Below are 27,522 nucleotides of genomic sequence, written 5' to 3'. Positions count from 1 at the left end.
TTTCATTATCTTTTTCTGATTTGGTTGATTCAAAAGTGTTCTCTTCAAGCTCTGACATCCTTTCTTCTACTTGATCTAGTCTATTTTTAAAACTTTGCATTGCATTTTGTAATTCCCAAAATATGTCTTTCATTTTTAGAAGTTCTGTTTTTTCTTCAAAATATGTCTTTTTAGAAAACTTTCCATTCATATTCTAAATTGTTATTGTGATTTCTTTATGTTGATTTTCAATTTTCTCTTGGATCTCATTGAGCAACTTAATAGTCAGCATTTTGAATTTTTTTATCTGGCATTTCAAAGATTTTGTTTTGGTTTGGATCTATTGCTGGGAGGTTAGTGAGATCTTTGGAGGGTGTTGTAGAACTGTGCTTTTTATATTGCAGAATTATTTTTCTGGTTCCTTATCATTTGGGTAGACTACTTTTTCTTAGTATTTTTGAATTTATTTTTTATTCTGCTGGGTTAAAAAAAATTCCCCTTGAGAATGTGACTTTAATGTGTGCAGTATGGTCACCTAGCTTAGGCTCTGAGTGCTTGCAGTGGCAAAGACTTTCCAAGTTCCTTGGTTATAAAACATCTTTGTGCAGTGGCTTTCTCATATGCTGGTTGTAGTACCAGTGTGCTGGGTGTGTGAACAGGTTCACTGTCTCGTGGGGCTGGAATGGCAGAGGTCCCATGAAGCTTACCTCATTCTCCGGTGGTGTGTACTTTTCAATTTTTTTCCCATAATATTTTTCACTGAGTTGAACAGTTCAGCTTTCGGGCCAGTAGGAGGTACCCACAGGTAAAAACCAGCTGCAGCTTAAGCAGATGGATATATGTAATACCCCAGTGGTGGACAGAAGTCCCAGCCTTGACAGAAGCAACTGGGGGAGCTCTCCTTGAAAGGCACTGAGGTCTTTGCAGGAGGAAGGGAGGGAGCCACCTCAGCTCCTCTTCCAGACCAGCACGAAAGCAATCTACCTCCCTGTCACACTCCTGTCTCAATGTTCTGGATATTCAGATCAGACAACGCACTTCTGTGGATCTGCAGAAATGCTGACATTCATGTAGAGAGGGATTGTGACCCTACCCCAAAGTGCTCCAGAAAGGCCATCCATAGGTGCACCCAAGCCAAGCTCCTGTGGAGGAGTCCCAGCCACGTCTGCAGTGATAGGCAAAGGGTAGAAGTCCCCTTCTCCAGGTCCCTTCACGAACACTGGGGCTGCCCAACTGCTGGGGTAGAACAACAGTCTTTCCACCACTTAGCCCAGCACTGCATCTGTGCCTCTGCTGAAAGAAACTTCCCATAAGCAGAAAGTTCTAGGACTCAAAGGCTGCACTCTAATTAATTTTGTCCCACAGGGTGCTCCCTTGATATGATACCCTTTCCCTTCCCCTAGGAGTGACAGTCCCTTAGGGCAAGACTGCTGTAAATACTGCTGCTTCTCTAGGTATAGCCACCCTGTGGGGGCTGCCACAATCCAGGCTGGTGCTGGGGAATGTCTACAAGGGATTCAGTGATGTGACGATACAAGGGTTGAAGGATCCTGAGCAGAACAAAGTCCCACAACCTATGTGCACGAATATGGCAGCTGCTACTACAGCTCAGGCCTAGGGCAAGAGGGAAGGGACATTGTGCAAACAAGGCAGTGCCCTCAAGAAGTCCCCAAATCACAATCCACTCCTGTACTTGTGCTCACAAGTGCAGAGACACTCTGCCTGAGTTCAAATGCCAGCAGTCTGCCACAAGACCTAGAGATGCTGAGAGCACTCCCACCTACCCTTTCCAAAGATTACTAAGCCTCCCAGGGTTTGACCTCTGCCAGCTTCTTGTAAAATAAAGCACACTTTATTTTGTGTGTGTGTCATAGATTCTTCCAGTGAACTCTGTGATAGGCTCTAGCACTCTCCCCTTAACACTCCATTTGGGCTATGATTATTCACCCATAACTTTGGTTCTTCCTTCTGAGGAGAATTGGTCACCCGTGTCTCTTATCAGCAAGCTGGAGAAGTTCTCTGATGCCACAGGCTGTGGACAGGTCTGCAGGATGTGCAGTGGCTTGGGCTCTGCTCTTAGCTTCAGAGGGGAGTGATGTTGCGTGGAGCTGAACTGAACTTCCTCTGGTCTCGCAAAAGCAAGTGCAAGCACCAGCTCTGATGAGAGTGGCAGGGGAGCGACATAGACTCTGTAAGATTTCTTTGGTTTTAAATAGCCCTAGTGTGGCTCAGTGAGTGAGAACTCACTGAATATAGTTCTCAGATGCCAGCTATAGAAGTAATGTGCTGGGCACATGAACAGGCTCACCATTAAGTTTTTATCTAATGTGTTTATCCTTAGGATGAGGCCAAGGACAAAGTACAACCATCAAAGAATCCCTTCTAAACCTATCTTTACCCATTAGTTAACCCCATCTAGACAGGATTGTAATTTCTAAGTATTCACATGATCCCAGGTAAATCAACATCAAAACCAGGAGACTTAGTCAGATTAAATGGTATGAGGCAAAGAAAAAGGGGCATATTTCCAGTGTGTTGAAGCCAACATGCCTGGGAGTATAGTGTATCACTGAAACACTGTACTCTGAAACACTGAGTTAGTAGGGCAGGCAGTTTTCAAATCAAGATGACACATCTAATGTTGAACACTGTGCATTGTAAGTACCCAACCTGAGCTAAAGAAGAATATTTCACAGTTATTTGCATAGGAGTGATACTTAAAAGACATGAGAGTAAATTCATTCTTTGAGAGATTATAGGTAAAGACTAAAAACCGGGGGCCAAGGATAATACATCATATGTCTATGGCATGTAAGTATATGATCTTAGGAGAATTAGAAGCTAGTCCTAGCACATTATCATGTACATGAAAAGTTGATGTAAGAGAACCATACTGGTTTGCAGCACCTATATAAATACAATCATCCTAATTTTCCTATTATCACTTCCTCAAGCCCATGATTGCTGCTTCTGACAGTTTAGAAGCTGTGTCTGAGCTGATCTTAGTCCCATGACCAGCCCCATTAGCACTGCTACCGCCTTTACCATTACAACAGAGTATTGGCAGCAGTGGTGATCACCAGAAGACTGAGTGTGAGTCAGCTCCGTTAGCCAAGCTTAGGAGAAAAGGCAGGTCAGTTCGATAGCATGAAGCCGCTTGGAGATGTGGAAAGGTAGAGCTGTGACTAGAGCTGGCAGAGGCATAAGCCTTGGAAGGCTGGTTGGGGCAAGGTGAAAAATGGGAAGAACAGAAGTAGGTAAAGAAGCCAGAAAAGGCAAAATTTTACCAGGTTCTTTCCTCTTTACTGGAATTTGAATTTTGTCCTACTTGCCTGTCTTGAGACTTTGACTGACATAAATAAATCTTAAGACAAAAAGGGAACAAAAGACTGAAAACAGCTCAGATATCTTTCACCTGAAACTGGGTTAAATAAACTATGCTCCTATAAAAGGAATGAGAAATAGCTCTCTATATAGCTGCGAAGTTGTTTCTAGGATAAATTGTTAAGTGAAAAAGACAAAGCAGAGCCAGACGCCGTGGCTCACGCCTGTAATCTCAACTTTTTGAGGCCAAGGTGGGCAGATCATTTGAAACCAGGAGTCTGAGAAAGTTGAGAAACAGAAAGTTCTAGGACTCAGAGCCTGCACTCTACCAAACAGGGTGAAAACCTGCCAGCATGGCGAAACCCTGTCTCTACCAAATATACAAAATTAGCCAGGCATGGTGATGTGTGCCTGTAGTCCCAGCTATTCGGGAGGCTGAAGTGGGAGGATGGCTTGAGCCCAAGAGATAAAGGCTGCAGTGAGCCAGGATCACACCACCTCACCAGCTGAGCACGATCTTGTCTCAAAAGCAAAACAAAACAAAAAAAGATAAAGCAGAGAAAAGCATGAATACTATGCTAACATTTTTCGGGAAGGTGGCAGGAGAGGTGGGAAAGTGTCCCTTTATTAATATATCCCAGCTAATGAATGAAGAAGGAATAACGGAAATAGGATAGCATCATTTTGCAGCCCTTCATGAATCAAAAGACCTGGACGATCATAAGTGGCTACTAACACATGAAAAGAAGAGCAGCCATACATTATGTGCATCTCAGCAATACCTATGAAGTATTTGTTCAAAAAAAAAAAAATCAAACCTGAAACTCCTCAAGCCTCTAGATCTTAATACAAGTTAATAAGAAATACAGGGGGCAGGAGATGTTAAATAACACCAGAGGGATGCAGGAAGCAAAATAAGGAATATGGGAGACTGGATAGGATATATAATTCTGTTTCTTGAACATAAATTTTAAGGGAAAAGAGAAAGAGAAATCCCTTAGATATGAGATACAGTAACTAAATGTAATGTGTCACACCTATTCTGATCCTAATTCAAACCAACCATCTGTGAAATATACTGACTGGTAAATGTGAACACTAACTAAATACTGATAATATTAAGGAAACGTAGCTAATTTTAATGTGGCATAAAAGTGTTACAGTATATCTTTAGAAATACAGTGAAATATTTATGGGTTAAATATTGTGATTCTGAGATTTGCCTCAAAAAAATCAATGCAGTGTTGGAGACAGGATTACAGTGTAGATGAAACAAGATTGGCCATGAGTTGGTCATTGTTAAAGCTGGGTAGCAAGCGAGTGATTTCACTGTATACTGTTCTCTGTACTATTGTATGTGTTTGAATTTTCTATCATTAAAAAATATTAAGAAGAAAACAAATAGCATTATCTTTTCCCTAAGTGTTCACAATCTCCTCTGTCTCCCCTTTCTCCTATTTTCTAAGGAGAAAGAATTGAGCAAGTTTACGAAGTGGGGTGGAGCTGTTGTGAAAGATACTTCAAATCATTTTTTAGCTACTCAGAATTATAGCATGAAGTCAAAGTTCTCTAGGCTTGAAATGCTGTATACCTCATTCTTCCCCTCCTTAAGCCCTGTCAACACACATTTCCAGTTATACGCACAATTTTAATTGACTGTAGGGACTATCTTCAAATAACATTTCCATAAACTTCCAAACTGAACCGCTCCAGATTGGAGTTTTGTAATCTATTAGCCATTCATGACCCCTCCCCCACCCACAAAAAAAGTTGTTTTTGTTTGCTTTCTCTTCTGGTTTTCATTTAGACTTCTTTCTTTGCCAATAGATTTAACACAAAGATAGCATTTTCTAACTTTGACCATAATCCATACTGGAATCATCATTCAAAAATAATGGCTTAATTGTTCCTACAAATTTCATAATCATTTTCAAAGAAGTTGATTGGTGGCCCTTGAGGCTTTTCAATTTTATCCTATTTTGGATGATATCTGTGGCCTGGAAATGCAGTTATATAGCCCAAAATGTTACCTAGACTACTAATGAACAGCATGGTCTAAGAAAATGGCAACTAGAGGCTTGGCGTGGTGGCTCACGCCTGTAATCCCAGCACTTTGGGAGGCCGAGGCTGGCAGATCACGAGGTCAGGAGATCGAGACGATCCTGGCTAATGGTGAAACCCTGTCTCTACTAAAAATACAAAAAATTAGCCGGGTGTGGTGGTGGGCGCCTGCAGTCCCAGCTACTCGGGAGGCTGAGGCAGGAGAATGGTGCAAACTCCAGAGGCGGAGCTTGCAGTGAGCCGAGATTATGCCACTGCACTCCAGCCTGGAGGACAGAGTGAGACTCCGTCTCAAAAAAAAAAAAAGAGAAAATGGCAACTAGAAACAGCAGCCCCATTGTAGCATGCTGAACACCGTTTTTTGGAAGCATGCACCACTGAGCAGGAATTCCAAAATGGCACCTTTACAATAGTAGATTTTGAGGCATTGTGTTGCCAAGACAGAAAGAGAGGAAGCAGTGTATAAGCACCACAAATTTACATATACATAGAAAAGGATAGAGGGCAGTTTTTACATCCTCTCTCTGATTTCCTCCACCAACCAACAATAGGCCTGACTCAGATTACCTATCCAGCCCTCCTAAGGATCTTCACTTCCTCCCCCTAGAAAACTACAGAGTTGCTGTATTGTCACAGTGTGAAAACACACACACACACACAAACACACACACTTGATTTGGTGCATAGGAAGTGACCTAATTCAATTTGTCCTCATCATAGTGACAACTAGACTGAGCCAATCAGAGACTTTCTGTAGGGTTTTGATTACTGGAATTGAGAAAATAAGGGCTTTCTGGTGGGTGAAGCTGTGAGATGTAAAACACAGCAACTGTGCCTGGTCATGTGAAGCCAAAGTACAGAGAGAAGCAGAGACAAAAACTATGGAGACAGAATCCCGATGGCATCCCAGACCCTGCTTCCAGCTGATCCGCTGAGGCCAGCCACACTGCTTTCTTTAAGTTCAGTTCGACCCAATAATATCATTACAATAAATTACTCCTTTTGGATTCAAATTAGCTTTCCATCCCTAGCAGTTCAGCCCTAATATACAGCAGATGTCACAACTGATTGCACATATTTGGAGAAACAGGAGTAGCTGAGACAGAATTTAGTCTACCTTGCTCAGAGACATTCACAGATAGTGTGAAAACTACTCATGAGTCCCCTTTGCTTAAAGTTACCCCAGTCATGTTTATTACAGCACGTAAAGGTACATAGCCTTAAAGTCTTTTCAGGACTTGGGATTTTTCTTAAAGAAAACAAATCAAGAGTGTTCATTAAAAGATTGATATAAAAAATTAATAATTCTGAAGTTAACCCAAAACTTAATGTAATCTTCCATTGGAACATTTGTTGATGTGTGTGGGGGTTTTAGATTCCACAAATATTATTAAAATGAGCAATCAGCAGAAAGATGTTTTAAAATATTTTGTTTCAGCATGTAAAATCTCGTTTTATTACAGAATTCTTTTGTTAAAGGCACAGCTATGCCAGGTTGCTGCCAGATCATAACAGCCCAGTTAATTTTAAAAGATTCACAAGTGGTAGGCCTTGGAACTACTGATGGCAACATGTACATCACATTTTAGTATAATGCTTAAACTTACACCACATCTTGTGAATTTATATGCATCTGCAAATGTGTGTGTGTGTGTGTGTGTGTGTGTGTCTGTGCACACATGCATATAGATACACATATATTTATTTCAAAGAGAAGAGAGTTGGGAAGTAGGACAGACTTGTGAAGTAATTAAGAATATCTACTGGCTCTCACATTCTTCAGTGTAACTTAAAATGTGTACAAAAGATATCTTGAATACACTATGTCAAAACTGGTCTGGTTTTATTTCCAGTTAGATGCCAGCATGCTAAAATGGAGATGCTTGCTACCAAGGTGTAGCTTGTCTAAAGTTTAGTGATTAGATCTCCAAATGAAAAAGTACAGCCTAAAGAGGAAATGCTTGGCACTTGTTTCAATTCTCTCCTCTTTACAACATTATATGGTGCTTTCATGTGTATGTATTACCATTCATAATAGAGAGTACATTGACTAAGATTGCAAAATAGTTTCCATTGTATCATAATCCCCTTGTGTCCAGTTGACTCACATCTCTGAAAAATTTCTGCTCAGTTACAAATGTCTGCTGGTCTCTTTCCAATGATACTTTGTTTGTTTGATGGTTGGAAATCTGAAGAAAGTTCACTTAGTTAAAATGGTGATGTAAAGTATATGAGTACAGTCCTAAAATTTACTAAATGTACATACTCAAATTTACTCAAGTTTTGGTCTTCAGATTTTAAAAACTAGATGAATAATCTATCCTTTAAAAATTCACCATTAGTTCTTCAAGTATACCAACTGCTGCATTTCCAGTACCAAAAAACCTTATCAAGTGATAATTTAATTACACCTTTTACATGAAATTTTAAAACATGATTTATTCATGATCAACAACATTAGTTTCATCACACTTAGATCAACAGTAGTTTCATCTGCCCTTCTTTTTCTACAACTCTTTGCATATCTGTGGCCTGCTATTTATTACAGCCTTTCTCATAATTTTTAGTGTAGGCTTAACAAGCATATAGTTTTAAATCTTTCCTTAGGAGACTTTCCGGCTTTTCTCATTGCTGAACTCGACACAAACCTTATTCTCTTATTAGCATTCTTGCAAAGGAGTTTAGGTAATAATAGTTAAGAAAGAATGTTTAAGTTTGATATACACTAAATAATAGACAATGATCAGAAGAGGAAAAAAAATGCGTGGGTATTTTGGTTAAGGTTTTCAAAACCTGAATCATCTTCCCTATTCTCCACCTTGGCCTGAACAAAGAATAACTATAATGAAAATTTGGCCTATGTGGCTTTTACACGTATGTGTTATTTCCTTCTGTTACATCACATATATAATTTTTTGTTGTTAAAATGCAACAGCTGGATCTCGGTATTGGCTTTCAGATCAGTAAAATCAGAAGTTGCCCTTTCTTTGTTTCCTTTTTAGTGGACCTGCAGGAAATAGAGTTCAGAGTGTACCTCACTCCTTATAAGACAACAGCCCATATAATTTTGCAGATAAGGAAACAACTCCTTCAGTTTCTAAATAACCAGTATATAGCATTGTTATCAAACATCAAAACCTGTATGCACTTAAATTCACTCACAGGTTAAATGAAATTACACGTAGTTAATACATGCCACTTGTAAAGTCTAATCTTATCTTGGGAACTTGGATTTTGCATTCCTTAACTAGTATGCTTAAATTTTCAGTTGTATTATCCTATCTTTTTTTTTAGTAGATGAAAATAAGACACAGGTCTTTAGGTTTCTCTTCATGTCGATAAAGATCTAAACAAGCATTTAGTTATACTTAGGAGCAGCTGTTGAAATTTTCTAGGGTACAAGAGGAGGATCTAACAAAATAAAACCCGCTCACCTCTAGCATGATTACCTCCATTTTGTATTTTCTGTACTCCCCAACTGTGATAATTCCAGCCAAACTGTATTCTGGCCTAAGTCATCTGGAAAGGGGAAAGCAGGTATTATTATGAAGCATTCAGAGGATTTAAGAAGATTTGAAATATAGTTACTATAGAGCAGTGATTCCTAACCCCTTTTTGGTTTTGGATCCTTTTTAGACTATAATGAAAGTTTTGAACCTTCTCTATAGAAAAATATATAATATGTATACATGGGTATATGTTTTCATAAGTTTCAATGTATTCTTAGATCCATCTAGATATCCATAGACTATCAGTTAAGAATCTTTACTATATGGCCAACAAACACACAAAATTAGTGAAATACCAATTGAAATAGTATCTAGTTCATGTAACAAAGATTGCTTTATTATTTGAAATTAAAACAAAATAATATAATATGAGCTTCTAAATAAATGGCTTATAAACAACATAAGTATTACAAGTCAGAGGAAGCAGAGACCACCTTAAAAATATAAAAATAAAGAAGATACGTGAGTGTATACTGGGTATTTTCAGAATATCTTATGTAATTGGGATGATGTGATTTCACCTCATTTACATCCGTATTTATTTATATGCTAGATGCGAAAAAAAAGAACTTTCTTCCAAAAAGCATACCACTGTCAATGAGTATGACACGCATAAAATAAGTGTAATATAAATAATTGTATTTTCTTCTCACTCTGTGTTATGTGCTAATGGTATACTTATTGGTTATTCACGAGGACCTATCTTCACCTGCCCCTTAGCTAGCTACAGATTGTCAAGTCATTTTTTCCCCCTGTTTAACACAGCCATTAACACCATGCCATCTTCTTTAAATGTAAAATCATTTAGGGATGCCAAGCAAATCTGCTGATTAGCTCAGGCCAGCCTACACCAGATAGGAGAATGGGAAAGTAGTGAAAGACACACATTACAGATTAAGTCTGGGTATAAGAGAAGTCTCTAACAACCCACCCCCACCAAATATGCCACACAAGTGCTCAGAGAGACCAGAGTCCCAAACTAGACTACCCAGGTGAAACTACAGAGTTTCACAGGAGGCAGCTTTATGTGTGTGTCAATGGGGCAAGATGTGAGGGCTGGCGGTAAAGAAGTCTGACAGATGAGGAAACATGGGGAATATTAAAACCAGTTTAACACACTTGCCCACACCTTCCCCTGAGCCGCTTCCTCCCAAGCTCACAGAGCACCAGCAAGGAGGTTGAGACACTCTAGACTTGGGGAGGAGTCCTGAAGTTTTTCAGGAACTTTGCTTGCTTTCTTCTCCCAAGGACATCCCCTGTCCTCCTCTCCTCTTTGCCCAGGGCCAACCTCAAGCTCTCCCATCACATGAGTGCTTTTACCCAAAGTGTGGTGCCTCTTCCAGAGCTGTCAGCTTTCTGGCTATAGCTTGGACATCAGCCCCACAAGGGCCCACAAATACAAACCTCAACATAGGATGACTTACTGTGCCTGATACGTTTTTGCCATTTTAGTTCATAGTAGACAATTATCTTGACTATAATTGTCCCAACAGGAGCTGCCTCTGTGTGTGTGTATATGTGTGCGTATTTTTTTTCTAAGGCAAAAACTAGTTTATATCTTTGTTCAAAGATGACCTTAGCAGGAGACCTTTTTTTTTTGGAGTTGATCAGTAGGTCAAGCCATGTGCTAACCTGGTATGTCTGGGAAGCAGAGCAGGACCAAGGCTGCAGGGCCTTTATGGAATTTCTGTGCTAGGAAGGGAGATAGACATTTAACACAAATATCTCTGTATCTTGACAATTGCAATATGGCCAGAAAGTACAGGCACCTATGGGACTATACTGATCCTAAAACAAGCAAGCATGAGGAGGCAGTGAGGTCACCTCTAGGAATGCCCCCTCAATGGAAACATTTGCACTGAACCTTGAAGAGTAGGTAGATGAGCCAGTGCTTTTGCACACCTTGTTCCATGAAAGCAAGACTGTTTTTTTACTGTTGTATTCCCCAGTGCCTGCTTCCTTGTAGGTGATCAATAAAGATTTCTTGAATAAATATAAGGGGCTCCCAACATCTGTTTGCTCTCTTATCCCTCTCCTTCCCTACCACAGTGGTTCCTGTTCTCTCCATTCCCATACCAATTGGTATGTTATTTTTAAAACTAAAAATACTCTGTTTTATCTTATTATTATTCAATTAAAGTTAGAAACATTTAAAATCCCTACAGATGCAAATGCTAGAACAATGAAATAAAAGCTCAAGATCTTTTCTGCCCCAAAGCTCTGTGGAATAATCCATTTTATAAATTTTTAAAAAACAAAAACTATTTGGAAGGCTGAAGCAAGAGGATTGCTCCAGTCCAGGAGTTCAAGACCAGCCTGGGCAACATTGCAAGACCCTGTCTCCTAAAACAAATAACTAAATACAATTTTAAAAAGGAAAAACTAGGCTTCACCATGCAAGTTTATAATGAAAGGTTATACACTGAATATATACTTTAGCTATATATTTCGAAGACCTGAAGATAACGTTAAGACCGGGCATGGTGGCTCACACCTATAGTCCCAACACTTGGGAGGCCAGCTGGGGAGGACCACTTGAGGCCAGGAGTGAGAGACCAGCCTGGACAACATGGTAAGACTTCATCTCTATAAAACATAAAAAAGCCAAGCGTGGTGGCACACACCTGTAGTCTTAGCTACTTGGGAGGCTGAGGCTGGAGGATCACTTGAGCCCAGGAGGTCAAGACTGCAGTGACCCATGTTCAAACTACTGCATTCCAGCCTAGGTGACAGAGAGCAACCCTGTCTTTAACAAAAACAAACAAACAAAACCAGCTTTGAATCAGCAAAATTAAGCAACCAAGTGTGTTCTCCTTCTCTAATGTCATTAAGCTTTGAGTGTGTCTTTACAGAAATTTTTATTTTCTTATGTATGGCATCCTAGATTGTATGACTTTAACATAATCCCAGATGGATTAATTATCATGAAGCCTATTTTGCAGACGATTCAAGGGAATTTAGCCCAAGAGCAAAAGTTAGGTAATTCCTTAAATCTGAAATCTGTCCTCGAAATACTCCTCTACTCACCGCTTAAATGGTTTTCAGTGAAGTGGCATTTTAAAAATAAGTGCTGCTTGCTTTACCTCTGAATTCCCTTCTCCAATGCCGTTTTACTCTCTGAGCTGCTTTCTTGGCAGTTTGGGGCACCCCTTGCTGTTTGTGCCTGTGATAGTCTGACTTCCATCTGCCGCTCTGTAGCCAGGAGCCTGCTGTGCTCCCTTCAGTCACATCTTTCATGCCTGGCCATTCAAGCACCTTTCATCAGGTCTCAATGGGCCTGGGTAAAGGGCCCTCCCCCTGCATCCACATGAGCACATAATCTCCCAGGTAGCCTCCTCGTTGAAGCACCTCCAGTGCATGTGTTCGCAAACAGCAGGACATCACTCTCTACTGGGTTCCTAATCCCTCAGACACACAGAGGAAGGAGGTCGCAAGGCTGTGAAAGTGAAAAGAAAAGCGAGGGGGCGGGTGAGCAGAGGGAACACAATGTCAGCCCCTGGGCCCTCCAGCGGCTGCACCACAATCATCGCCAGCTGCAGCCCAATTAAGCTCAACAGGTCACAGGTGTTCCAGACAGAAGACGCTTTTAACAAAACCACTTTCTTGAAAATACCTAAGACTTTTTAAAGCACTGCAGCCTATTTCTTTTGGTAGATTCTTTAAAGCTATTTAGTACCCTTGAAATACAAAAAAGCTGAGAAGCACATTTCGGCCTCAGTGGAAGGCGCGCTTGCTTCATGCAAAACAGCAGGGGCAGCAGCCAGGCTGCCGTGACCGAGCCCAGAGACAACATCTCTGCCAATGCGCGGATTCAATGTGCAGCTGCAGAAAAAGGACGTGAGGATATCTCCCTCCTCCAGCTTGGTCCCGTCTGATACTGTAGCCTGAACTGTGCAGTTCACTCACTCACACAAGAAATTGCTGCATAGCCATGACCTTGTGTGTACTCTTAAATTACAATCTTTAGGATGCACTTGTAGTTTTCCTATGAACTTTTAAGCAGCCCTGCCACATGCTGGTTAAACTAGGTGCATAAATTCAGCTATTAGGAACTACTTTTCATCTTCTGACACATTTTAAAGTGCTGGCTTCATTTTCTCCACAGATCCAAGTGTTCCCTGTGCCTGCCGGAAGTGTGGGGAGGGGATGACAGGATCCAAGCAGAATTTAGGTGGTTGTTTAAGTCACCTTCGGACCTTTGTTACCCTTCCACCTTTCTTTGAGGATATCGATAATCTCTGAGAGGCAGTTAAGAATGTAGTGGGGAAGGTCAAGTTAGAATTTCGACATCCCTATTGGAAGGGAGCGGTTCTTAGTTCCCCTACTCCCCAGGTGCACTTACAGCAGCATCCCTTCTTCCCACGCCTGCGTGCCACTCTCATGGGTATGTTTGCCTGTTGTCATTATTGTAACCTGTTTACAGCCAATAGCAAGGACATGCTGACACTACCCAGGTCTTATCTGGAAATGGAAGCAACTGCTTAAATTTACAATTGGGTTTCTAATCTGTCAGCGCACCAGAAAAGCCCCTAGTACTACTGTGAAACTGAAAAGAACATGGGAAGAGTTAAAGCACAGCGGGAATGAATACCCAGAATAGGGCCCAACGTTTTCAGCTTTTCCTTCCTGTTGGTTAGTTTTTGGTAAACAGTCTTTGCCTTGACTGTTACTCTTTATCACGTCATTTTTTAAAATTATTACTGCTTGCTTAGAAACCATGTTGGTTTTAATTTTCACAATACGCCTGTTTCTGTTTTGCTAAGCTGAGCCACCTGTTTAAACTCTTCTTGTCTCATGAATTGGGAGAAAGAACCGTAGGCAATGTGTAAGAGGTTTCATTTTTTTCCACAGTGAAGTAAGACATTGTTCTTATTCTTCATGGCATTCAGAATTCTGCACAATTGCCTCTTTTGCCCTTTTGCATTTAAAAGTGAGGTAATTAGATTTCCCAAGGTTCAATGGTCAAGAGCCTTCTCATCCCGCAGAGTTGCTTCCCCACACTGCTCACAAGTGGAGCTGTCTCGCGTAATCCAGTTATTGCTATATTGTTGTTATAAAGGAACTGCTTTTTCAGAGAGCTAGCATAGCATGAAACTTTATACTTACATGTCCCTTTGCTTTCATTGCTAACTTTTTTCCCCACATTTGAAACTAATTACTATTTTATTCAGTGTCTATGAGGATTTCTAAACATTTTCGTTAAAGATCTTTTCCTACGTCTTAGGAATTCATTTCAAATATGCCTAAATCCTTCACATTGTGAGATCCTGCCTTTGTTGTTTTATGTTTTTGTCAGATATTCAATCGTCAGATCTATTATTACTACTGAACAAATGGAAACAAAATTTGTGACATGTTGGCACCAAATAAATTAGTGTCATAGCCACTGAAACAAAGGCATGTCTTCGTCTAGCTCTGACAGTGAGATCTTGGGCCCACTCTGCTAGTTTTTTGTCTCATTTTCTCATTTTCACAAACAATGTTTTTACCTTTGCAAAAAGGTGCATATATATTCTAAAGCTTGGATATCAATTTTTTTTTCTTTTTTTTTTTTCTGAGATGGGGCTTCACTCTTGTTGCCCAAGCCAGAGTGCAATGGCACGATCTTAGCTGACTGCAACCTCCGCCTCCCGGGTTCAAGTGATTCTCCTGCCTCAGCCTCCCAAGTAGTTGGGATTACAGGCATGCACCACCACGCCTGGCTAATTTTTTGTATTTGTAGTAGAAACGGGGTTTCGCCATGTTGACCAGGCTGGTCGGGTATCAATTTTTTAGTCAAAACTGAATAAGATGAAATACTCAGATTTATAGAGCCAGCCAAAACGTTTTTGTTTTTACAGCCTAATAGCAAAAGCAATCTTGCTGGTAGTTGGCTAATAATTCATTTCTATGATGTAGTCTGCAGCCTATGGGGGAAGAGGACAAGATGGTGAAGGTATTAGGGGAAAGCTTCCAAAATCCTTTTTGCCAAAGAAGTTAAGGAGCTTGAGCGACCCAGGTTTTCTCTCTAAACGGGTTAGTTTAACATTCCAGACAGTCTGTGATTCAAACTCGTCTATTCACCTATACATGTACTCAGCAGAGTTCTTTATGGCCTCATAGGAAAAATTCAGCTGAATTCCCCCGTCACTGAAACTGTTCCAGACTTCATCTACTTTTGCTTTTTGTTTTTTAGAGACAGAGTCTTGCAGTGTTGCCCAGCGTGGCCTTGAACTCCTGGGTTCAGATGATCCTCCCATCTCAGCCTCCTAAGTAGCATGACTACAGGCCCACACCACTACACCCAGCTCCATCTGCGTTTTGAATGTGATGCCAGCAGAGTGATGAGCTTTGTGGTGGTCCCTGGGTTCAGTGTAGATACACACACACACACAAACACACACATACTTATGTCATTAGGTTTTCCCATAAACTTTATAGCTAGTAATGAGAAAGGTCCTAGTTTAAATTGAAGGGTTTTTTTCCCTCAGTTTCTGTAGTATTCATTCCTAAATAGAGAGATATGTTGACAGATTTATCTGAAAAGACCTCATTTTTCCAAAGCTTAACACAGAAAGGAAAATCCCGTAATCTTAGGTTAGTTTCATCAAGTGAGACAATAAATTGCCATTTGCATAATATTCTTTTTTTAGCAAAGATTCCATTCTAATCCTCCAAAACAATATACAGTCATGCACCACATAATGACATTTCAGTCAACAATGGACCAGATACATAATGGTGGTCCCATAAGATTATTATATTTTTGCTGTATCTTTTCTATGTTTAGATACACAAATACTTACGTTGTGTTACAGTTGCCTGCCTACAGTATTCAGTAACATGCTGTACAGGTGTGTAGTGTAGGAGCAATAGGATAGACCCTATAGCCTAGTATGGAATGGGCTATTACCATCTAGATTTGTGTAAGGACAGTCTATCTACACAACAGTGAAAGCACCTAACAGTGCACTTCTCAGAACGTATCCCTGTTGTTGAGCAACACATGACTATATGTTACTGCGCTGTTTGTAAATTTTCTGAAGTCGTGCTCAATTCCAGTGCAGTTTTTTTTTTCTATGACAATACAACAAAGAAGCTCCTGTTCCTGCGGGATACATTTTGATACCTAAGAAAGCATCTCTCAAAAATAACAAAAGCATGGTTGTATTCTTGCTAGAATTTCTAATTTATGTTAGAAATTAGTTCTACAGAAAGAACTAAATGCAGAGTAGTGCTCCAAACTGAAAACATAGCTTGAGATGAACATATATCGCAGTATTAAACAATTTTAGTTATTTACTTTCTCTTCATTCTAAGAACTTAAGAAGACCTGACAACATCTAGATCAGGGGTTCCCACCCCCAGGCCATGCACCGGTACTGATCCGTGGCATGTCAGGAACCAGGCCGCACAGTAGGAGGTGAGCAGTGGGCAAGTGAGCATTACCACCTGAGCTCCACCTCCTGTCAGATCAGCGGCAGCATTCGATTCTCATAGGCGTGGGAACCCTATTGTGAACTGTGCATGTGAGGGATCCAGGTTGTGCACTTCTTATGAGAGTCTAATGCCTGATGATCTGAGGTGGAATGGATTCATCCTGAAACCACCCACACTCCTCTACCCGCTGTCCGTGGAAAAATTGTCTTCCACAAAACCAGTCCCTGGTGCTAAAAAGGTTGGGGACTGCTTATCTAGATCATATGAAATATAAGTAACTAAAAATACTGTAGATTGGCCAAATCTGGGAAAGATGCACATAGCATGCATCTTTTTGAAAATGTAGTTGTAGTTAAGTAACTATTCAGTTCAGCAAACATGCCTTGACTATTTATATAACCAGAGCACAAGTAAGTGCTTTGGCTGCTACCACTATTGCTGTCCTTTGACCCATTAAACACACTGGCCTTCCTTCTGTCTCTCAGGTCCTCTCCCCATCTTCTCAGAAACACAAGGAATATGTCTATATGTCTGTCTATTCCTTGTGTTTCTGTCCTCCACCCCCTTCCTGTTTCTATTTTGGAATAGGGGAGAGCAAAAGTAAAAAGCTATGCTAATAAGCAAGAGCCATAATGTGTCCTGATTGAGTTGTTTGGTATCTCCCAAAGTGTGTGCCAAAGATCACCATTAAACCATTTATAGATATTCTGCCAGAAATAGGAGGGGAAGAGTTCTATGGGAAACAATGAGTGTCATAGTCCATTCTGGCTGCTATAACAAAATAACTTAGACTGGGCAATTTTTAAATGATACCGATTTATTGCTCACACTTGTGAAAACTGGGGAGTCCAAGATCAAGGCGCCAACAGATTTGGTGTCTGATGAGGGCCTATTCCTCATAGACATACCTTCTAGCTGTGTCCTCACATGGTGGAAGGGGCCAACCAGCTCCATCAATCTTCTTTTATAAGGGTACTAATTCTGTCAGTGAATACAGAACCCTCACAACCTAATCACCTCCCAAAGACCTCACTTCTTAATACTAGTAGCATTGGAGATTAAGTTTCAACATATAAATTTTGGAGAAAAACATTCAGACCATTGCATTGGGTTAAAGAAAATCAAACTGACCATCATTAGAAGCCTTTGTAAAACCTTTAAAATTCTATCGTGCACCATGGGGAACAGAATATATACAGGTTGAGTATCACTAATCTGAAATCCACAGTGCTCCAAAATTCAAAACTTTTGAGTACCAACATAAGACACAAAGGAAATGCTCACTGGAGCATTCTGGATTTCAAATTTTCAGATTACAAATGTTCAACCAGTAAGTAGAATGCAGATATTCCAAAATCTGTAACATGTCTGGTCCCAAGCATTTCAGATAAGGAATACTCAACCTGTATAGTGTTGCCCAAAACTTATTTGACCATGGAATACTTCTCCTGAACAGACACTGATTTCTTAAGCGAAATGCTGGCATAGATCATGAGAAGAGCAGGAGAGCTGCACTTTTCTTGGGAGGTATTATATCACATCTTGGAACTCATACCACAGTAAGTGGCTCCCAGAGCAAATAGAAACCAGCCATCATGGACATCCTAAGAATACATCTGTTTCCAAATCTACCTTTTTATTCGGGGTAGGAGAAAAGAACCAATAATCCAGTCAATGCTTTTGCTTTTGGAATTTCTACTGAGAAGCCTTTTCATGAGGAAAAAATACAAGGAACTTTTAGGAGTGGTGCTCTGTCAGCTGCTTCTGCATCAGCTGCTTGTGGATTTGGTTTAGAGCTTTAGAGAGGACTGGCATTGACTAGCTTTCACTGTCATTGTGGCCCACATGACTTTGAAAACACCGTCATTGTTAATTTTAGTTATATTTGATGGTAGAATTATTCTTTTAAAAAAATTTCTCCATTCTGTCTACTGAGGCTAGTTCAATGTAATGCGTGTTTTCTTTCTTCCCACCTTGCTGCTTCTCTACTCATTTTATTCCTTTTCCTTACCTGTATGCATGTCTCAGTTCTGTTCTTCACACTTTGGTTTCCAAAGCTGTAACTTATTCCTTCTCTCCACACTAAAGCCCTTTCCATTTGCCTCCCTGAAAGTACTTCTAATACCATGGCACACACGGCATTTAACTTACATGCATCCAGTACTGGTTTGTGAGCAGGGGAAGACAGGTGCTGTATCTTAGACATGCCTGGATCTTCCACCTGGCTTAATATCGTTATCGCACAGAGTAGCTATTCAGTGGATGTTGATTGATGAAAGAATGACTGGCTAATTATTTGTAGTGTCCTGGTTACATTTCCCTCAGTTACTGGCGGTATATTGCTAAGTAAATGTGATAGGAAAGTAAGAGTGGCAGAAGAAGACAACCTTATTGACTAGTTCTTCAGAGCATCCTTTATAAATAGAAAGAAACAGAGTAATGTTTATTGAAGCAAATGTTGAATTCAGGCAGTGTTTCTCCCGCCCTAGGACATACAGACAGCTGCACTCCTTCCTCTACACAGAAGACACGCTCATATTGAGGTCCTTGAGTACCCATGTTTCTCTTTTCATTAACTCTTAGAAGTTCTCTAGGTCATCACTATCTAATCTAGCCATTAGTGATCTAGTCAAAACTCTGTCCAAGTTTTCTATATCTCACAGTTTCGTAGTTCTCCAAGCTAGATGGAATTGTTTATTAAGAGTCAGGGGAGTACTAAATATAGTAGGGAAATTTTTCCCAAATGTTGACATATATACTAGAGGCCCCAAGTTACAAACATCCACATTTCAGGTGGTCACTACTTCTCTGACCATAACTGATCACTAATACCCGCTTTGTCGTTACCATGTAAACTACCACAAAACAACAATTTATAGTTCATAGAAAAATCTATAGAAGCAGGCCGGGCTCGGGGGCTCACACCTGTAATCCCAGCACTTTGAGAGGCCAAGGCGGGCGGATCATGAGGTCAGGAGATCGAGACCATCCTGGCTAATATGGTGAAACCCCATCTCTACTAAAAATACAAAAAACTAGCTGGGCATGGTGGCACGCACCTGCAGTCCCAGCTACTCAGGAGGCTGAGGCAGAAGAATCGCTTGAACCCGGGAGGCGGAGGTTGCAGTGAGCCGAGATTGCGCCACTGCACTCCAGCCTGGTGACAGAATGAGACTCTGTCTCAAAAAAAAAAAAAAAAAAAAAGAGAGAGAGAAAATCTATAGAAGCAAATGTGAAGGAAAGAAAGTGGATCTGCAAAGAGGAATGCCCAGGGGAACTGACCCTAAGGACAGCCTTCTAGGCCCTAATGATATAACATTTCCCACTACCTATATTTATTTACCGTTCTGTGTTAGGCTCCCTGAGGTTCCAGTGATTACAGGAGTACAACCATTTCTTCTTCTGCCAGTTTGATGACTGTTTGTTCAGAGTGAAAGCCTATCTGACAATTGGTTCCCTTCCTCGGATGTGCCAGCGGGGCAAACCACCCATCTGGCCATGTGAATCAAAACCCAGAAACTTTGAGAGGTTCCAGGCAGCCTTTTGGTTACCTCTCTTTTTTCAACCCTGCTCTTTTTCCAACCCCCACCCTGGCCACCATGGTACACCTGCTCATCTGGCCACTCTATTGGATGTGTTTCCATCAGACTTTACATATACCCCTATTAGCAAGATCACTGCACTGTGCAAAAACAGGGAGATATCAGTCATATAGCAAATGAAATAGTACAGTAATTAATATTTGTCCACTCACATAGTAGGTGCTCAATAAATGTTTCCAACCATTATGTGCCAGGCTCTATATTCTCTGAGGAAGTCTCAGCTATGAGGGGTGGGGGAGGTATGCAGGAGAGAGAAAGAGAGCTCCGCCACCTGGCAGGAAATGTAGTGCTCTTTGCCTCTTCCAGTGATTCTTCAGACTTTTTAGCCTTGTAACCATTGCTTCAAATTCTTGTCCAGATGAAAGAAGTGCTGCTCAGAGGGTTGTGGGTGGGGACTCTTCCCACTTGGTCCCTTCACCTCCTTTTGTAGAGATCTCCAAGGTCCCCTTAGAACACAGTGGAACCATCAGATAGCCAGTTTACCATGCTGGGCATTTCACAGGCTTTTACTGTGCTTATTAATTATCACATTCTTGTTTTCAAAAGAGCTCTTTCTGCACCAGAACATGTGATAAAGTGGTTTTACTAATCCCTTGAAGTTTTGTTTTTTCCATCAACAAGATGATAGCCACCCTCTTTTTTCAGAAAAACATTAACATGCATAACCACTATAGTTAACTTCAGTGCTCATTAATGAAGCCCAGAACTAATAGTTACATTGTCGTAATTTGACAAAGCCATCTAAATCTATGCATGTTTTTGAAAGCTCCCTAAACATGCTGCTAAATCCCCTAAAAAGCTACTAAACTGCTTTGGCAGCCATTAGCCCAGCATAAGCAGAGAAACTCTTTTCAGTGAGTGAACAAACAGAGAAAATACGCTGAATAGCTGGACAAATGTGTTTCAGCTGGCCCTTTCATTTACCGATATAAGGGCGCAGTCAATATCAATCACTGTTTTCCCTGTTGCCCTGAAAATCACAATATCTCTTTTCATCCCACAAGCTCTTTTCACTACCATAATGTGTCTTTAGAATGACACTGGCATCAGCCTGCTTCCGCTGTCTGAAGTCCAGAGAGCTTAAAAACACATTTCGGGATTCTTGAACCTTCCTCCCCTTCCGTTTTCCTACTGCCTCCTCCCTCCTCCCTCTGCATCCATTCCGCCCCCTCCCCAGATTCTTTTCAATTCTTCCAGCTTTCCTGGCTGAGTAAACAGCATTCACTTCTCTGTTCTAATGCAGCTCTCCAAAGTAAATGTTGACAACCCTATCTGATATTCCTGAGATTTAAGAACTCATTAAAGAGATACACATAAAGAAATGCTTTTACATGTTGGTAATACATCAAAGGTTGAAAGGAATGTGGGAACTCTGTGCTATGACACGGTGTGTTGATGAGCAAGGCCTCACTCTGTATCAGAATATCTACCCCCTCTGACCTCCCTTGACCGTTGGCTCCCGCCTCCCCCCACCACATAGACACATGCATCCTTTGCCATCCCTTGTTAAAAGTATGTGCGTGCACAGCTACCTACCCTTACAGTTAAGGGCAAATGCCCTTAAAAGCAAATGCCACTTCTTAGATATCTTTTGGCATTCCTGGTTCTGAGTACTTAATATGTTGCTTTGGGATGAAGGAAAGAACAGAATGCTCTGTATATGATTACCTTTTATCCTTTTGAAAACTTGAGTGGACTAATTCTTGAAGATAAATTTTAGCAATGGGCATTTAGTTATAGAAGGTACCACAGATGAATATTTGGAATATTATGTTTCTAAAAGAGTACTGATTGTTTTCTACCTCCTTTTATTTACTTATTTTTTAAAATTTCAGATTGTAGCCATCTGCAGAGAGGCAGCTCTTCTGGCTCTGGAAGAAGACATTCAAGCCAATCTCATCATGAAAAGACATTTCACTCAGGCCTTAAGCACTGTGACACCTAGAATTCCTGAGTCATTGAGACGTTTTTATGAAAATTATCAAGAGAGTAGTGGGCTGCATACACTCTGAGAAAATATATATATTCAAGATGCTGAAAATCCTTTCCAGAGAAAATTTCTTTTTAAAATTTTTTGAGAGTGTTAAAAAAAATTTTACTAGGCAAAATGTTTGAAGTATGTTCAGTAGAATTTAGGGGCTTTGGTTCTTACAGATTTTCAAGTCATGTAAGTACAGTGAAAATATCTCTGAGCATAAGTTTCAATCAGTTTTACCTGGAAATTTGTGGTGCGGTTTAAAAAACAAATGTTTAGCTTTTTCATTTGCGACCTAGTCTGTTCATCCCATGAAGCGATTTCTTTTTCCAGAATCTGAGTGTCTTTCTAAAATGCCAGACGTGTTGGCATCAATTTTATGCAGGGATATAAAAAAATGTATGTGGATAAATTTTTTGTAATCTTTATTTTTGAAAGCCGGCCAGTAAAATGGCCCAATGTGCCAGCCAGGCTTATGTGGCCTTGTTTTCAAATATGCATATGTATCTTATCATTAAAATTCATATATGCATTTTTGCTTTAGCCTTCTTAATCTCTACCTATGGCCAAAAAAAATTTTTTGAGAGATATTTTGTATAATACAATGCCCTTTGAAAGTGTAAGCCCACTCTAAGCCTAGAGCAGTAGGCTTGGGTTTTGTTGTTGTTGTTGTTTTGTCTTTTTTTTTTTTTTTGAGACAGAGTCTCACTCTGTCGCCTAAGCTGGAGTGCAGTGGCACGATCTCGGCTCACTGCAACCTCTGCCTCCTGAGTTCAAGCAGTTCTCCTGCCTCAACCTCCTGAGTAGCTGGGACTACAGGCATGCACCACCACACGCAGCTAATTTTTATATTTTTAGTAGAGACAAGGTTTCACCATGTTGGCCAGGCTGGTCTCCAACTGCTGGCCTCAGGTGATCCACCCACCTGAGCCTCCCAAAGTGCTGGGATTACAGGCGTGAGCCACCATACCTGGAGAGGTTTTGTGTTTTTTGTTTTTGTTTTTTTTCATAAAATGCTATTAATAAATCATATGAAGCATACATATTTTTACTTATACATATTTTCAGGGTACCAGTAAACTTTTTAGTTCAAAGATAGGCCAAATTGTACTTTTTTTTCTGTGAGACAGAGTCTCGCTGCTCTGTCGACCAGGCTGGAGTGCAGTGGCGTGATCTAGGCTCACTGCAAGCTCTGCCTCCTGGGTTTACTTACGCCATTCTCCTGCCTCAGCCTCCTGAGTAGCTGGGACTACAGGTGCCCACCACCATGCCCGGCTAATTTTTTTTTTTTTTTTGTATTTTTATTAGAGACGGGGTTTCACCCTGTTAGCCAGGATGATCTCGATCTCCTGACCTTGTGATCCGCCCGCCTCAGCCTCCCAAAGTGCTGGGATTACAGGCATGAGCTACCGCGCCCGGCCGCCAAATTGTAATCTTAAGCATATTATGTTGCATTCTAAATATGTATATTTATGCTTCTTGTTATTTATCCTCAGGATTTATTCACACTTCATTACTTCATAAATACTCTTGAAAAAGCTTTCAGAAAGTGATTCTCTGACTTCAGATCAGAAACTGGCAATGGGAAGAATGTGCACTTAAACTTGATCACTGTAGATCTTTGAAAATTCCCGGAAAGACAAATCAGACAAGAAATACCTGATTATCAAAATAACGGGCTATACAGTTTTGTGGTGGCATACATTCCTTGTTTGTTTGTTTGTTTGTTTGTTTGTTTAGAGATAGGGTCTTGTGTCACCCAGGCTGGAATGCAGTGGCACAGTCATAGCTCACTGCACCTTCAAATTCCTGGAGCTCAAGTGATCCTCCTGACTCAGCCTCCTGAGTAGCTAGGACAACAGGTGCACACCGCCATGTCGGGCTAATTTTTTTTTTTAAACAGAGAGACAGAGTCTTGCTGTGTTGCCCAGGCTGGTCTCCAACTCCTGGCCTCAGGTGACCCTCCTGCCTCAGCTTCCCAAAGTGCTGAGATTACAGGTGTGAGCCACCATGCCCACCCTGTGGTGACATATATTCTGAAGTCACATCTCAAATATTTCATCCTCAAATATATTTACATCCTCAAAAATATCAGATTTTCAAGACAACACTGGTTTACCAGTACATAAACCCACCCAGGGGACAAAGAATATTACCATTTAGAACTGTGTTGTCAAATACAATAACCACTAATTGTATCTGACCATTTTAATTAATTAAAATTAAATAATATTTAAGAATTAGTTTATCAGACATATCAGCCACATTTTAAATGCTCAATAGCTACATGTGGCAAGGGTCTGCCACACTGGACAGAGTAGAAAACATTCCCATCGTTCAGAACGTTCTCTTGGATGCTGCAGATCTGGAAAACAAGACTTCCATATTGAAATAAATACAACCTCAAAACTTTTATGCTCTGTGTTCCCTTTAGTTGTTATTTACATAGAAAATTACGAAAAGAGGGAGGAACTTGCCTTCTTCCCTATTAAATATATGGCTAAGGGCACAAGAAAATAAGAGGAAAACTTATCCCTCAGGGCCTAAACAAGAAAATGAAAGACGTCTCATTCCCAAAAAAATAAAAACCAGAAGCTTGAAATGACTCTGGGGCAGGAGGCTGGGTGGTGGGGAGGAGGGTAGCAGTCTCAGTCAACAAGTTTAGACATTAATGGCCACTCAAAGCCTTCAGCCCATATAACATGAAGTTACAACTGAGCTCTGCACATAATGCTCAAGCTCTTTAATAACCAACACTCTCAGCACAAGGGTAGACAAGAAAAGAAAAATCTCCTGCTGGCCAGGAAGACCACAAGGAGCCTTTCTGACTTGGCCTGTGCTTTTGATTTTTAAAACATTTTTTAAAAGACGCCTCTCTGGGCTGGGCGCAGTGGCTCATGCCTGTAATCCCAGCACTTTGGGAGACCAAGGCGGGCGGATCACGAGGTCAGGAGATCGAGACCATCCTGGCTAACACAGTGAAGCCTTGTCTCTACTAAAAATTCAAAAAATTAGCTGGGCATGGTGGTGGGCACCTGTAGTCCCAGCTACTCAGGAGGCTGAGGCCGGAGAATGGCATGAACCTGGGAGGCAGAGCTTGCAGTGAGCCGAGATTGCGCCACTGCACTCCAGCCTGGGCGACAGAGCAAGACTCTGTCTCAAAAAAAAAAAAAGAGACCTCTCTGAGAATTCTGACTATGAGCTTACCTGCCCATGGCTTTCGGATTAGAATTCACACTACCTTCAAATTCATGAAACCTCAAAACCTACAAATTAACCTAAAAACATGGAGCCAAGCTAAAAATGCCCTGGGGCTAACTAGCACTTGCACTAGTTAGAGGAATGTATCCTCATCTCAGAGGATTCCAAAAGCTAATGCCCTGCTTACCAAGGGTTTGTAATCTCACAGGATGTGAAGCAGTGGGGCCTCAGATCTGCTGATGGGAGCATAAATTGGTACAACCACATTGGAAGGCAACTGGCTATCTAACAATGTTGAAGACCCTACAGTCTAACGGTTCTCCTAGGTGCATATCCCAGAGCAAGTTTCACATTGATGTAGTGAGATAGTGAATAGGAAAGTTCATAGCACCATTATTTTTAAGTAGTAAGAACCTGGAAACAATCTAAATATCCATCAATAATAGATTTATGTGGTAGTCATACAACAGAATACTGTGGCAATAAAAAATAATTAGAGCTACATATGAAATAGGGATGGAACACAGATGAACAAAGAATGTTTTAGAAGAATATGATATTTAAAATTTGAAGCATGCAAAATATACGTTTATGGGGGCATATATAGTGGAAGAATAAATGAATAGAAAAGCACCAAATACTGGTGAGGAATTTCCTCAGGAGAGAAAAGTTGAGCTGCTTCAATTGTGTCAGTAATGTTTCATATCTTAGGGTGGGTGATGGGAATATAGGTGCTGATTTAATATAGTCTGTACTTTTTGTATACCTAAATATTTCATGATAATTTTTAAAAGATGGGCCTTAAACCAATACAATCATATCATTTAACTCAATTCCATGAATTTACAATGCAATTCACAGTGTCCACAACCCCATGTTTCTGGAAAATCAGGAGTATTGGGTACAATGGAATAAAATGCAAGAAGGCAAATAAGAGATCAGGCTTTTAGGACCTAGGAAACAAATAAAGAGAAATTTGTTGCTGAAAGTAGTGTGTTGATGACACTCTCATTACCTGACAGGATGGGAGACATTATGTCTGGGAATAAGACATCTATTTCCATAGCACTGTAGTCCTGCAAAGGAGTTGGAAGTTATGAATTTTTAAGGATTTTAGAACATTGTATCTTTAGTCTCCCATAAGCCAATTATTTATATCTCCACATAGCCCATTATTACCATTGAAAAGGCATGCAATTCTTCTATTTGAAGCTTGTTCCCTTTTTACAAAAGTACTAGTAAAAATCTGAGTCACACAAAAGAGCAGGTCAGGTATCACTAATAACAGTTTACCTCAGCTTCATCTCCATGAAGGTTTTACTTCTAATCCCAGAGTCTCATGTTTATGTATTTACAAGAGTGTATGAAAGCTGGGCATGGTGGCACACACCAGTAGTCCCAGCTACTCGGTGTGGGGTTGAGGTGAGAGGATCGCTTGAGCTCAGGAGTTTGAATCCAGCCTGGTCCATGTAGCAAGATCCTATCTCTTAAAAAAAAAAAAAAAAGTAAAACAGTGTATGATCCTATTATTTGGGTTTGTGTGTGATTGAATGCATGGTATATAGTTCATGGAAAATTTAAGTTCAGCAAGGAAAGAAAATGGCCAGCTTCCTGTCTTAGGAAGACAATTTACTTTTTGGCATCTGTTTGGTTGAAAGTTTGCCTTTGATCCAGATTCTTTCGGATGTCAGGGATATTCACATTGACATGTCTTTTCAGTGTTCCAGGGAATTTTAGTTTGAATAGTACGATTTTTTCTTCTTACAACAAAACTTAGAATGGCTTCTAACTTATTTTTTCATGTCCAAGAAACTACCCTGACTTATCTCAATAAATATTTAGTTCTGTCTTATTTCTAATGTGTAAAACAGGTTTTAAAAATAATATATAGATTTTGCATTTATAAAAAAAAGATTTAATTTATAGAACCAAACTTGAACATATGTTTAATTTAGCCTAATCAGAAGGTTACAGAAAAAGTTGCTGTAAAGATAGAATAAAAGTATTGTACTGGTCTGTTTTTACTAAGTTCCAGAATGTGAGGTTATTAGAGTCTTGGCTTATTGTGTCATGTTTTCCTGAATGCTTCCTTTGAAGATGAGCACACACCAAAGCATCCTTTGATATTATGTATGGATTAAATTAACACTGGTTTCCAAATGTGGTCTACATAGAAATTCTAATGTTACAAATTTGCCTTTCTTCCTTGGATTTTCATTATAACAGTTGTGTGCATACATAGGTCTTTTACCTAATGTCTTTATGAAATATACCCCTTACTCCAACAAATTTTTGCAGAAAGAGATGTTACAGGGTTTTGAGAGCCCTACAAAATCATATGGAAATTTGTAGACTCTTCTTTCAGGATTTAGTGATAAACATTTCTGGAAGGATGGTTCCTCTTTCAAGATTTAGTGATAAACATTTCTGGAAAGACGGTTAAGTGTCACAC

General features: G+C 40.3%; 1 protein-coding gene and 1 long non-coding RNA gene across 6 annotated transcripts in view; one reads left to right on the top strand and one right to left on the bottom strand.

Moving 5' to 3' along the window:
- Positions 1 to 27,094, top strand: part of AFG2A (AFG2 AAA ATPase homolog A) — a 384,876-nt gene extending 357,782 nt beyond the window's left edge. For all 5 annotated transcript variants that reach the window (XM_055274649.2, XM_055274648.2, XM_055274646.2 and 2 more), the window contains one exon: positions 21,730 to 27,094. In XM_055274649.2, coding sequence (XP_055130624.1) covers positions 21,730 to 21,906 — 177 coding nt within the window. In that variant the 3' untranslated portion in view covers positions 21,907 to 27,094. The remainder of the gene's footprint in view (positions 1 to 21,729) is intronic.
- LOC129480649 (uncharacterized) lies at positions 8,225 to 26,661 on the bottom strand. Its single transcript, XR_008657092.2, has 3 exons — positions 26,086 to 26,661; positions 8,799 to 8,883; positions 8,225 to 8,371 (listed from the first exon to the last, which is right to left on the bottom strand). It is a non-coding gene; the product is annotated as an uncharacterized lncRNA (long non-coding RNA).
- Positions 27,095 to 27,522: the final 428 nt, after the last annotated feature.

This window comes from Symphalangus syndactylus, chromosome 4 (assembly GCF_028878055.3).
Source record: "Symphalangus syndactylus isolate Jambi chromosome 4, NHGRI_mSymSyn1-v2.1_pri, whole genome shotgun sequence".
Classification (NCBI taxonomy): Eukaryota; Metazoa; Chordata; class Mammalia; order Primates; family Hylobatidae; genus Symphalangus; species Symphalangus syndactylus.
This window is presented reverse-complemented; position numbering and strand designations above follow the sequence as displayed.